The sequence below is a fragment of the Hemicordylus capensis genome, chromosome 12, assembly GCF_027244095.1.
Source record: "Hemicordylus capensis ecotype Gifberg chromosome 12, rHemCap1.1.pri, whole genome shotgun sequence".
NCBI classification, from domain to species: domain Eukaryota; kingdom Metazoa; phylum Chordata; class Lepidosauria; order Squamata; family Cordylidae; genus Hemicordylus; species Hemicordylus capensis.
Window position 1 is genome coordinate 16,547,955 of NC_069668.1, and position 13,042 is coordinate 16,560,996.

At 50.8% G+C, this 13,042-nt stretch overlaps 1 protein-coding gene across 5 annotated transcripts; it reads right to left on the reverse strand.

Moving 5' to 3' along the window:
• Positions 1-868: 868 nt before the first annotated feature.
• On the reverse strand, positions 869-8,613 carry SRSF1 (serine and arginine rich splicing factor 1). 5 transcript variants are annotated; one of them, XR_008311873.1, is made up of 6 exons: positions 8,106-8,604; positions 3,791-3,975; positions 3,202-3,374; positions 2,737-2,934; positions 2,223-2,326; positions 869-1,386 (listed from the first exon to the last, which is right to left on the reverse strand). XR_008311873.1 is itself a non-coding variant. In XM_053275630.1 (5 exons), the coding sequence occupies exons 1-4, from the start codon at positions 8,297-8,299 to the stop codon at positions 2,740-2,742; spliced, it is 747 nt and encodes a 248-aa protein (XP_053131605.1). In that variant the 5' UTR covers positions 8,300-8,604; the 3' UTR covers positions 869-2,326; positions 2,737-2,739. The 5 variants fall into 5 exon arrangements, 3 of the variants coding, with proteins under 3 accessions (XP_053131605.1, XP_053131606.1, XP_053131604.1); XR_008311874.1 differs by lacking the exon at positions 2,737-2,934 and having other exon boundaries at positions 8,106-8,610; XM_053275630.1 differs by having other exon boundaries at positions 869-2,326.
• Positions 8,614-13,042: the final 4,429 nt, after the last annotated feature.

Below are 13,042 nucleotides of genomic sequence, written 5' to 3' on the forward strand. Positions count from 1 at the left end.
GATACCACACGCTCTTTTGCTTCCAACAACTGGCCTGACGACACCAGTGATGGAGCAACCGGCGCCTCCAGCCCTTCGCCTCGGGTGCTGCTCGTTCTGCAAACACGCCAAGCGCCCAAGAACAAAAACCTGCTGGTTTACCTGCCGGGGGAGCCCGTCTCCCCCTGGGGGTGGGTGCCTCTGATCAGCACACCAGGTCTTGTGACTGGCGGGTGCAAGACCAAGAAAGGCAAGGACTACGCCGCCCCCAGGGAGCAGCCTTCCGCTCGAGCTCACCCAGAAGCCCCTGGCACCTTGCCTGCCAGGTCCCTTTGCAGAACCACCCCTCCAAAACCAGCCAGACCACGTCCCCGCCCCACAGGGCTGCGCTTTGGGGCAGGTGTGGGCCTTGCCTGCACCTGGCCATCCCCGAGGGGTACTAGTGGAAAGGGGCTTTTCCTGGCACGGGGGGGGGGGGAGCAGTGACCAGTTCAGCCCGAGGACGGGCAGCCTGGACAGGGGACCTTGGCAAGGGGGCCAGCCATGGACTCGTAAAGGTCCGTGCCTCCCCTTCAAAAGACCATTTCGACACCAGCAGGGAGTGTCCGACCTGGACTCTTGCAGACACCGTTCCTCTCTTTGGAGACACTTGGGTGCCATCTCTCAAAGAACTCCAAGGCACAAGTCAGGTCAGCTTCCTAGGGGAGAAAGGCCACTCTCTGCCCTCCTCGGGGCCCAGACTGCTCCCACAGTGGTCCAAAGCACCAGGGCTCACTCGGGCCGACTTCAGTCCCAGGCCTGAGCACAACCGAGGCATTTGACCGCTGACTCCACCGCGACACAAGGCAAGGCGAGAGGGAATTTTATTCAACCAAACAGAGCCATGGGCTTCTTTAATAAAACTTTATTTGTCAAAAGAAAAGAGGCAATCGCCAATTGAAAGCCTACTTAATCTTAGCCTCCAATTTCTGTGTCTTTAAATTTAGAGAAACGACTTATTGGTTGAACGGTGTTTTTTTTTTTTTTTTTAAACAAACCCCCCCTTTTTCCCCTTTAACATTTACCATCTACTCGTGCTGAATCCTTCCAAGGAGAATGCTCCAGCGTACCTCTCCAGGTCCTCGCTTTGCTCCTTTTACCAAAAAATGTAAACTCCATCGGGCATCTTAAGGGCTCCAATCGTCAAAAATAGGAACAAAAATTCTTTGGAATAGCCAATTGAGTTGAATAAAACTCCACACGAGTGCGGTTTGGTTGGGGCAGGAATCCACGCCTATGTTCCTGGTAATTTGATCCCGCTCCATGAATCCTTGCAATTGATCCTCCCTATCCTATCCACATTATGATTTGAATCCAATGATCCATGCTCCAAGGATTGGGATCCAGTGAGCCCTCTCCAATCCAAACCTTTATAACCAGCAAAACCAAAAAAGAGGAGGCAAAAAGTTAGATACCGTAATGAAAAATTAAGGATTCTGGGGAATGATCAGTTATGTCTGCCCCCGAATAATCAAGGCGGGCATCGATAACTATCAATTCCCCAAGACAAGCTTTTGAATGGTGAAGCTCAGATTTCTAGCAATGTTAATCACTGGGAGGCAACATTCTAGTATTTACACAGGGTAACTGACAATCTTTCTTACTCTCTGGCACATTACAGGTTTTGTGGTTGCAAAAAAAAAGGTTTTATGAAGTTGCAAGAACTTGGCTGCTAAGACTCGCCACCTACGGCACGTCTAAACTAAAGGCCCGTTCTACTCCAGCCTGGAAGGTAAACAGTCAACTGGAGTATCAACCTCGCCAGGGAGTCGAGAGGCTGTTCCTGAAGGGGGCAGACTTAAAAAGGCATCCCCAACAAGGCTCCCCACCCCCACGGGTTTGCTTTCATTCTATTACTTTTAAAGACGGTGAAACAGCAATGCTCTATCAGTCACACAGAGGACATGCAGATTTGAGCAGTATTGAGATTATACCCACAGGTGGGGGAGAGACCTGCATTTCACAAGGGCACTCAAGGGCACCGAGGGAGGATGCATTGCAGACAGGATACCCCCCATCCCCCCCCCCCCCCCACCCAGGGACTGGAAGAGCTACACAGGAACATCTCTCTTGCCACAAGCTGCCCTCAAGGTGGTTAGGAGACTAAAGCCACCCACAGGCGAGCACCGTGTGTCTTTCAGCTCGTCTCAGTATAAGGTCAATACTGCCAATTTCATCTGTGACAATAGCACTTGGAGTCATACCATGGCCTCCATTATTGATCTGATCCTCCTCAATCCTCCTTTTGACAATCCTAAAATGATTGACATGTGCGCCACAATCCTTTAATCCATCTCTTCAGATATGTCTACAGAAAGACACACGAAAAGGCAAGATAAAACGTAAGCTCCCCCAGGAGAGACAAGTTAACCCCAAACACCCCCAACACCCCCAGCTTGCAGGAACCAGAGCTGAACACACAGACATCGGACAGAGCAACACCACGGCTGGAAGAATGCGGGTGGCAGACTAGCAGTGGAGAGAACCTGGCCTAGGACATCAGTTAAAATACAATCTATCAAAGACGTGAGGGAATGTGGATGGCAAGGAGCAAATACTCACTAGGGATATTATACAAGAATGCAATTCAACACTTAGATATAGCCAATTTTGAGTAAAACAGCTTGAATTGTTTTCTTTAAAAAAGAAAGACTGTACTGAGTAAAGGAAAACTGAATACAACATGGGGGGTTCTACAAAAAGAGCACTATGAAAGACCATTTATGTGCGGGAACGTGATCTGCTGTGGCGGGGAGAGTAGCGTGGAGATCCTCTGCTTCTTCTCGGGGAATAACTGCGACTTCTGCTGTTGCTGCGGCTACGGCTCCTGCTACGACTACGGCTCCGAGAGCGAGATCTTCCGTAACTCGGACTTCTTGGGCCATCAACTTTAACACGGATGTAGGCCGTTTCTCCCTATCAAATAGACACAACTTTCGATTGAAAGGTCTACGCTTTGGGGTGGTCTTTGCAGGCATGCTGACAGACTGAAGAGCTTTTTTACAAGAACCAGGAGGGGAAGCAGCACATCTCCTTGCACAGCATCTTAAGGTGGGGAGACCCAACTAGGCGTTCTGCACTCAATAGAGCTGCAAACAGAGAGACTGCACCTCCTTACCTCAGTCTGATTGTTTTAAGCCCTGTGTGCATCCAATTCTGGTCAAAACTAAGCGGAAAACCTACCTCATGAGATCTAAACTTAGTGTTATCCAGTTTTCGCACTGCGTAGGTCATATCTTCTTTCCGTACAAACTCCACGACACCAGTTCCATCTCGGAAAACATCAGCATAACATACATCACCTGCTTCACGCATGTGATCCTTTAAATCCTGCCAGCTTCCACTGGGAGGCAGCCCTGAATAAGAGACAAGATTCCCAGTCATTAGAACCCGAGTCCTGCAAGGCTGCCGGCTTCCACCGTGTCTCTCGGAGGGGCTCTCCCACAGAAATCCAAGTTCTGCACGAATGGCAAGAAGCTCACCAATTACAAAGATGTGCACACAGTTCAGAAGAATTAGAGGGTTGTTGTTGTTTTTTGCAAGGCCAGAGAGTTCCACATGCCTCAAAACCCTGCTCCAGCTCGAGCCTGCACTAGGAATGGCCCGCCAGCTTTCAAACCCCGACTTCTAAAAGAACCGAAAGCCAGGATCTGCAGGACGCAAGGTGCTGACTATTCGCGAGATGCTGCCATTGGCAGCCCAGGGGGAGACACCAACCCAGCCACCGTTTTCAAGGCCAGAATCAAAGGAAGGTGTGGCTTAAGCCGCTTACCTGAGACTATCACTCTGTACTCAGAACGCCTGGATGGGGGTCCGTATCTGCCCCGTGGGGCCCCACCACCACCTCCACCGCCTCCGCCCCTGCCAGTGCCCCGGCCACTGCGGGGGAACTCCACTCGCAGGCGGTACCCATCGTAATCGTATCCATCTCGTCCATACACGGCATCCTCGGCATCCCTGCAGCAAGGAGAAGAACCGTGACGCTGAGGCCAGCTCACGGAGACCAAGCTGCACGCCAGCCCGCTCTTCCGCAGCCCCCTTCCAGGCAGCTCCTCAGGGACCGCCCTCTCAGCTAAGGCTGCAGAAGGAAGACCACGAACCCGAACCAGCAGGACTCCCTACCCACAAGTCACTATTCCCTGGGGACCCGTCCACCCAGATGCCGGGGAGGGTTTAAAACCACAAGGGGATCAAAGCTCTGAAGGGGCATCAGGTGCAGGAAGATAAAAAAGCAGTGCATCTCTAGCAGCCGAAGCACAGGTTTTGACACCGGCTGTTTTCTGGCGTTTGTTTTCTAAAGGAAGAAGTGGGGACTCTGGAGTGAGGATGATATTGTTGGGGGCCCCCCCAAAGAATAGTGTATATGAGAACAAAAGCTGGGTGTATTCAAATCAAGGAAGTGCTCAAGCCGGTGGTGCCTACTGTGAGGGTCCTCCGTTGTATGCTAGTGCAGGAAGTGCCAGGCTCACACATCAAACAAGGGCAGCCTTCACAAAGCACAGTTGCTGCCAGTTAAAAAAGAGAGATACCAAAGACTGTGTCATTTAACATGTTTTTAGTTCCTGTGCTGCTGGTGTCGAGGGGGACTTGAGGGACAAGGACAGGAGTGCAGAATCTTCCCGAATCAGGCTTTTAATGGACCTTGCTTCCTGTGCTCTTTGTTTACGTGGAAGCGAAAGAACGCTATGAAATCGATAACACGCTCCACTTTCCAGAGTGCAGGAGAAGAGCCCATTCCCCTCACCCTTTTGTTCAAACAGCATGGCTATTTGCGAGAGAGAGAGAGAGAGAGAGAGCGCTTTTAAGAGCAGCCTGGGAGGGGAGCACTTGACACCTGTTGCTCCACACAAGACTGGCTTGAAACACTCCGTTATTTCAAGAAAGGTGCAGGGATGGAGAGGGGAGGAAAGGTGTGTGAGTTAGCTAGTGCTGTTACACACACACACACACACACACACACACTCTCTCTCTCTCTCTCTCTCTCTCTGAGATATTTATACTTGGAAAGTACTCAATTCAGAGCAGATACACACACCAGTGAGGTCTGCATCAAGTTCCAAACTAGCACTATCCTCCACCTGCAGCACGCTGGCACATCAGGACCGACGAAGCTCAGGCTAAGCATTTCAGCCGTGTGAGAGTTTACGATCCAGAGAAAACTTTTCCTACTGGGAGATACTCCCCTTCCCGTTTACACACAGTAAGCATTCAGAATTCTGCTGCCTCCGTTGGCACGGTGTATGGAACAGCTCAGGGGAAGCAAGAGGTTTCTGAGTAAATACACTGACTGGATTGCTGTCCATGTAAACACCTGGGGGGGTGGGGCTGAAAGGGGGAGGGCGAAACCAGGTCTGCAGCTCTCTGGGGGACTCCACAGGTGGAAGTTAGGCAAAGAGTACTGCCTGCTGGGAGTTCAAGTTGGGGGACAAAGCTGCCCCCCCCCATTTCCAGATGCTCCCTTGCATTTGTTTTTCTCAGCCCCGAGTGTACAAAACATTCTACTAACAGTCTTTGCAGAGGGAGGAAAAGAAAAGCATGCCGTTAAAATCAAGACCTGTTCCCATACTCCGGATTTTAAAATAAGTGGCTTTGTATGGGCGAACCCATGTCTCTCCAGAATTTCAGTCCACATGGTACCCATTACACCACACTATTGGATTGGATTTAAGTATTTGATTTACAATAGGATTAACTCTATTATATACATATTCATCATGAAACACAAAAGGTCACTTTAACATTACTGTTATTTAAATTGTTTATATGAGCTTTTTCTGTTGACAAGTAGTAAACTGGTTTCACACAAAGAGAATAGAGGGTTCTCTATTGCATAAACTAACAGGCAACCCAATTCCTCCTGGGAGAATTTAGCAAGTGGTTGACGAAGTATTGACTGGCGGGGGTGGGTGGGGGGGTTACAACCACTTAGAAAATCAGTGGCCTATAACAACAGGCCACATTTTTATAAACTGCTTTCCAAATCAAGCTTTTAAAGCAGTTTATGTAATAAAATAAATAAGATAAGATGGTGCCCTGTCTCAAAGGTCTCACTTTATAAAGCAACCCAAGAGAGACACCATCCACAGCCACTGGGAGGGATGCCAGGCTGGGCTGAAAAGGGACATCTGCTCTCCTGCTTGCTAAATATTTATGACCTTTTCACAGAGACTGTGGTAGAGTTCCTGAGAGCCAAGCCTTCGCCCATCATACCCGTTAACAGTCACAACCCTAACACTGGAGAGCTGGGCCTGGTGGTCCGTATGCGGCAGCTTCCTACGTTCCACGGCTCGGTTCAGAGGAGTGTGGTGGGTTGCCCAAGGAAAGAGCCGCCACTTTAAAAGCGCCTCTTTTCCATTTTCCGTGACTCCCCAGCATGTGTGCTCCAAGGAGGGACTGCAAGGTGGCTGCCAGCTCAAGAGGACTCCAAGAGCCCAAGACGGACACAGAGCAACTCCGCTCCCCCGGCTAAACGTAAAGCAGCTTGGAAACCGTGGGCCTTGCAAGCTGGTCTTGCGGTAGCAAGCGCGGGCGGGGTGCCGTTGGCTAAGCAGGATGCACCCTGGTTTGCATTTGGAGGGGAGACGACACGTGGGCGGGGTCAGAGGTTTCCCGCTCCGGGAAGAGCGCCTGCCAGTTGGCAGGCAGGGCAAGTCCTGGCGGTATCTCCAAAACGTGACTGAGAGAGACCCCTGCCTGCAACCTCGGAGAAGCCGTTGCCAGGCTGGCTAGAGAAGCCTGAGCTAGACGGACTCCGGATAGGGCAGTGGGGTCAGTTTCCTGCCTCCAGCAGGGCGTGGGAGAGAAATCCCTAGTTCAAGGGTTGCCAAGCACGGACCACCCCCCAAAGTGGTGGCTAGAGCAACAATTCCCACCCACCCCCTCATGCCTTCCAACAGGTCTGGGGATGATGGGAGTGGTAGTCCTAGCCACAAAAGGGGGGGGGGAGCTACAACCCCTCCACATGCTGCCTCCATCTGGGACCACCAGAGGATGTGGACTACAACTCCCAGCAACCCTTGCTGCAATGGCCTGTGGATGATGGGAGCTGTAGTCCCCAGCCTCTGGACCACCCCCCAAAGGGGTGGCTAAAGCGACAACTCCCCCCCCTCAGGCCTCCCAACAGGTGTGGGGATGATGGGAGTGGTAGTCCTAACCAAACAGGGGGGGAGAGCTACAACCCCCCCCCCCAGTGCTGCCTCCATCTGGGACCCCCAGAGGATGTGGACTACAACTTCCAGCACCCCTTGCTGCAATGGCCTGTGGATGATAGGAGCTGTAGTCCACAGCCTCTGGGCTCCCCGGATGGAGAAAAGAATGGTCAGGGGAAGCAATGTGGCCTCCTAGGCTGTGGACTACAACTCCCGGCACCCCTTGCTGCAATGGCCTGTGGAGGATGGGAATTGTAGTCCACAGCCTCTGGGCTTCCCTGATGGAGGGAAGAATGGTCGGGGGAAGCAATGTGGCCTCCTAGGCTGTGGACTACAACTCCCGGCACCCCTTGCTGCAATGGCCTGTGGAGGATGGGAATTGTAGTCCACAGCCTCTGGGCTTCCCTGATGGAGGGAAGAATGGTCGGGGGAAGCAATGTGGCCTCCTAGGCTGTGGACTACAACTCCCGGCACCCCTTGCTGCAATGGCCTGTGGAGGATGGGAATTGTAGTCCACAGCCTCTGGGCTTCCCTGATGGAGGGAAGAATGGTCGGGGGAAGCAATGTGGCCTCCTAGGCTGTGGACTACAACTCCCGGCACCCCTTGCTGCAATGGCCTGTGGAGGATGGGAATTGTAGTCCACAGCCTCTGGGCTTCCCTGATGGAGGGAAGAATGGTCGGGGGAAGCAATGTGGCCTCCTAGGCTGTGGACTACAACTCCCAGCACCCCTTGCTGCAGTGGCCTGTGGATGATAGGTGTTGTAGTCAACCGCCTCTGGGCTCCCCTAATGGAGAAAATGGTTGGGGGAAGCAATGTGGTCTCCTAGGCTGTGGACTACAACTCCCAGCACCCCTTGCTGCAATGGCCTGTGGAGGATGGGGGTTGTAGTCCACGGGGAGCCGCGCCAACCCCCCCCCGCCCCCTTCCTCCTCCTCACCGGGGGTCCTCGAACTCGACGAAGGCGAAGGGCGGCCCCCCGCGCCGGTTCTTGAGGTCGATGTCCCGGATGGCGCCGTACTTGTAGAAGACGTCCTCGATGTCCTTGGTGCGGATGTCCGGCGGCAGGTTGCCCACGTAGATGCGGCAGTCGTTGTTCCCGGCGGGGCCGCGGATCACGCCGCCTCCCGACATGGCCAGGTCGGCAATGGCTGCGGTGGGCGGGGGCGGCTGCGGCGGGAAAGAGGAGGCCCGAGGCGGAGGAGGCCCGAGACCGGTGGGGGGGGGGTGTGAGGGGAAAAAAAAAAGGAATGAGCGCGAGGAGGAAGGAAAAGGAGGATAAAAAATAATAATAAAAGGGAGAGAGAGACGAAGGCGACGAGGAATAATGATAATAACGGGACGGGCGGGGGGGGGAGAACGAGAGAGAGAGAGAAGAGCAGCAGCAGCCACCACCACAGCGCGCCTCCTCGCCTGCCTCAGCCGCCACAAAATGGCGCCCGCCTCGCGCGCCCTCACCCGCCCCTGCGCCGGGATCCCTCCGCCACGCTCTCAGCGCGCCACGCCGTTGGTGGAGGCGGGGCGCCGGAGCCCCGCCCCCCTCCGCGCTCTCGCCCAGTCCAGTCCCCAGGGCGCGTGCGCGGGGTGGCTCGCGGCGGAGGGGGACGGCGCTCGCCCGGAAGGAGGAGGAGCGGCCACGCAAAAAAAGTAGTCCCCTCCCCCACCCTCACCGCACGGGCGACAAGGCTTCTTTCTGCTGGAAGGGCGCCTTTTTTTTTTTTTTTAATTCATGATGATTTAAGAAGTGAAAAGACACGGCCGGGAGGAAAGACGGTTCAAAGGGTTTCCCACGTGACCCACGCGTAAGCCACGCCCCCCCGCCAGCAACCGTTAGGCGCCCAGGAGAACGCGATCCGGCTCAAGGGGCGGGCCAGGGGGCGGGGGCGACCCACAATGCATCACGCGCCTTGGCGCCAAGGGGCGCGAGGAGCCTCCCACAAGGCCTAGCGGCCAGAGCGAGCGGGGTCTCCCGTGGGCGCCTCCTTGGGCGGGCAGAAGCAGAATAAATTAAGATAATTAATTAAGAATAAATCTACGGGGCCTCGCTCTTTCCAGCGGAGCTCAAAGGCCCATCCCGCGTCTTCAGAGATGGGTGTCTAGCAGGGTTTCTTCCCCTGGGCCCCCAGATGTTAAGAGGACCACAACTCCCAGAATCCCCAGCCATGCCTGGGCATTCTGGGAGTTGTAGTCCGACAGCGTCTGGGGGCCCAAGGTTAAGAAACCCTAGTTTAGAACTTAAAGTCTGCAAGCGCCACGTGTTAATCAGGCAAACCCGTGTTGTTGTTTTTTGCGGGGGGGGGGTGGATTGAAATAAATGCAATCCTTTTTTTTTTTAAAGCACTCTTTACAGGTCTAAAGTCACATGGGTTCTTAAGGAGCATTTATTATGTATAACCTGTGTTTTTGGAAGCGGGTTGTACGACAGGAGCCAGCGTGACCTACTTCACAGGGTTGTTGTGAAAGAGAAACCCAAGTATGTAGTGGGGTAGGACAAGATTTTTTTTTTTAATAGGACAAGATATTTTTTTTTAATAGGACAAGGTTTTTTTTTATTGAACCAACAAACTACCAAAGCATACAGTACGTTGACCCAAGGTGTAGGGTCCCCAGCCCTCAAGGATCAGCATCCGTCTCCAGGGGACTACAGGAAGCAATCCTGCAATTGATGGCCAGGAGGTCTAGGACCAACAAACGGAAGTCGTTTTTCACACAACGCGTGATCCACTTGTGGAACTCTCTGCCACAGGATGTGGTGATGGCCAACAATCTGGATGGCTTGAAGAGGGGTTTGGATGACTTCATGGAGGAGAGGTCTATCAAGGGCTACTAGTTGGAGGGCTACAGGCCACCTCCAGCCTCCAAGGCAGGATGCCTCAGAGTACCAGTTGCAGGGGATAAAGGCAGGAGAGAGGACATGCCCTCAACTCCTGTCTGTGGCTTCCGGCGGCATCTGGTGGGCCACTGTGTGGAACAGGATGCTGGACTCGATGGGCTTCCTTGGGCCTGATCCAGCAGGGCTGTTCTTATGGAGGTTTCTGCGGAGTGGCCTTGTGAAATGCGTTGGGGGCGGATCTCCCTCTTTGGAAGGGAATCCTGGGGATGTTCATGGCTTGTGGATACTGGGGAAAAACAGTGGAGAGAAAGCTCCAGGAATACCTTCCATCAGAGCTGGGAACCCCCCACTCCCTCCCACATCTGTCTGCGGTGCCATACAGCAACAATTTTGGAGTTAGAAATAGAGTAGCTGGACCTGATATAATTGATTAACTTATAAAACTAATCTAGTCATGCTGAAAGGTTTAAAACACACAATATGATAAAAAGTTAAGAAGGAATTTCCTCCCCAGCTGAAACCGTTACTTAAGTAGGAACAAAGTACAGTTAAGTTTACACAGGAAATGAAATGAGAAGATACAGGTGAAACTCGGAAAATTAGAATATCGTGCAAAAGTCCATTAATTTCAGTCATGCAAATTAAAAGGTGAAACTGATCTATGAGACAGATGCATTACATGCAAAGCGAGATAAGTGAAGCCTCAATTTGTTATAATTGTGATGATCACGGCGTACAGCTCATGAAAACCCCAAATCCACCATCCCAGAAAATGAGAATATTACATGGAACCAAGAAGACAAGGATTGTAGAATCATACAATATCGGACCTCTGAAAAGTAGAAGCGTGCATATGTATTCAGTCCTTGGTTTGGGCCCCTTTGGCAGCAATGACTGCCTCCATGTGGCGTGGCATGGATGCTCTCATCCTGTGGCACTGCGGAGGTGTTATGGAAGACCAGGATGCTTCCTTAGCGGCCTTCAGCTCTTCTGCATTGTTTGGTCTCATGTCTCTCATCCTTCTCTCGGCAATGCCCCATAGATTCTCTATGGGGTCAGGTCAGGCGAGTTCGCTGGCCAGTCAAACACAGTACACTGAATACTTTTCGGAGGTCCGATATTGTTCTATTCTTCAATCCTTGTCTTCTTGGTTCCATGTGATATTCTAATTTTCTGGGATTGTGGATTTGGGGTTCTCATGAGCTGTACGCCATGATCATCACAATGATAACACATTAAGGCTGGACTTCTCTCGCTTTGCATGTAATGCGTCTGTCTCATAGATCAGTTTCACCTTTTAATTTGCATGACTGAAATTAATGGACTTTTGCACTATATTCTAATTTTCCGAGTTTCACCTGTACTGTTATCATGTATTAAAGAGATTACTTGCCTATGTGATCTGTAATGTATAAAAATCTGTTGTAAATGATGATCGGGGTTCTGGAATTTGGGCAATAGCCGGCCAGAACCTTTGCTTCTGCAGAGCAAATAAAGCCTTTTAAAACTTCTCCGCTGGTGATGTTCTTTGGCTCGCTGACCCAATAAAAGAACCATTTGGATGGTATAGCAGACCCAGATCATACCTGAACCCGTAACACACAGATCAGCCTTTGGAATATGAAGGCTGCGGTTGATATTGTGCTTCAAATGAGGTTTATTACACGATGCTGAACATGCTCACAAGCAGCAAAAGAAGGATGGGAACGGAGTGACTGAGTGACTGATTAAGTGCCATCAAGTTGGTGTCGATTCTTAGTGACCACATACATAGATTCTCTCCAAGGCCTTTAAGGTCTTTCAGTGGGGAATGGAGTCGAGGTGTAAAATTTCCAGAAAATTTGAAGTTATGAGGACCTCGGTTCTGAGTTTTTTCCGAGAGAGGGAGAGAGAGAAAAGATGAAAAAAATGGTTGTTGTTTTTTGAAATAAATGCAATCCTTTTTTTAAAAAAAAGCACTCTTTACAGGTCTAAAGTCACATTGGTTCTTAAGGAGCATTTACGTTTAGAGGCATATATTTTTTCCAGACAATTAGTCCAAACGTAGCAAGTTCCTTTTAAATGTTATTTAACGTTGGTTACAAATGGCCTACAATCTGCTGAACTCCCAAGGAATCCAGCATCGCTGTGAGTCGGTTTCTTCTATTTCCAGCACCCGCTTTTTGCCTGCGTCTCATAAACCGTCAACAACTGTTTTAAGAGAAGCAGGCAGAACCGTTCATATTGAAAACGGGGGAACACACACAAACAAACCTGGCTTACATACAGTGCAGTGCCCTCCCAGATGAAAAGTGGGGCGAGCACGTTCATCCCATGCATCCTCAAAGCACACCCTTGCTTCTACCAAGCTTTCATTACCAGCAACTCTATCACTCATGCAGTTGTGAGCCTCGTTATTCCCACGGGGAAGCTTGTTGCTGCAGCAATGATGCAATGCTTATTTATTTATTTATTTGACGTATTTGTATACCGCCCAAAACTAATGTCTCTGGGCAGTTTACAATCAAGACAGGACACATTAAAACAATATTAAAACCATTTACAATTTAACACAATCGTTAAAACTGTTGAAAACGATTAAAAAACCTGCAGATCTAATTAAAAGCCTGGGTGAACAAATGTGTCTTAAATGCTTTTCAAAATGTTGTCACCATCCATGTGACAGAGGTTTGGAAGGCTGATTTAGGAGACCCAGCCAGGAAAAAAACCCACAAAAGTCTACTTGGTGGCAGGAGTGATGCTGAAGCTGTGACACATGATGGGATCCGTGACAGAGGGAACCTAACCAATAAGTCAATTCAAGGCTGTTGCTGTAGTAGTAAGGACGACAGAGGGGAAATGCAGGTATACAGGTGAAACTCTGAAAATTAGAATATCGTGCAAAAGTCCATTAATTTCAGTCATGCAAATTAAAAGGTGAAACTGATCTATGAGACAGACGTATTACATGCAAAGCGAGATAAGTCAAGCCTTAATTTGCTATAACTGTGATTATCATGGCATTTCACAGCTCATGAGAACCCCAAATCCACAATCCCAGAAAA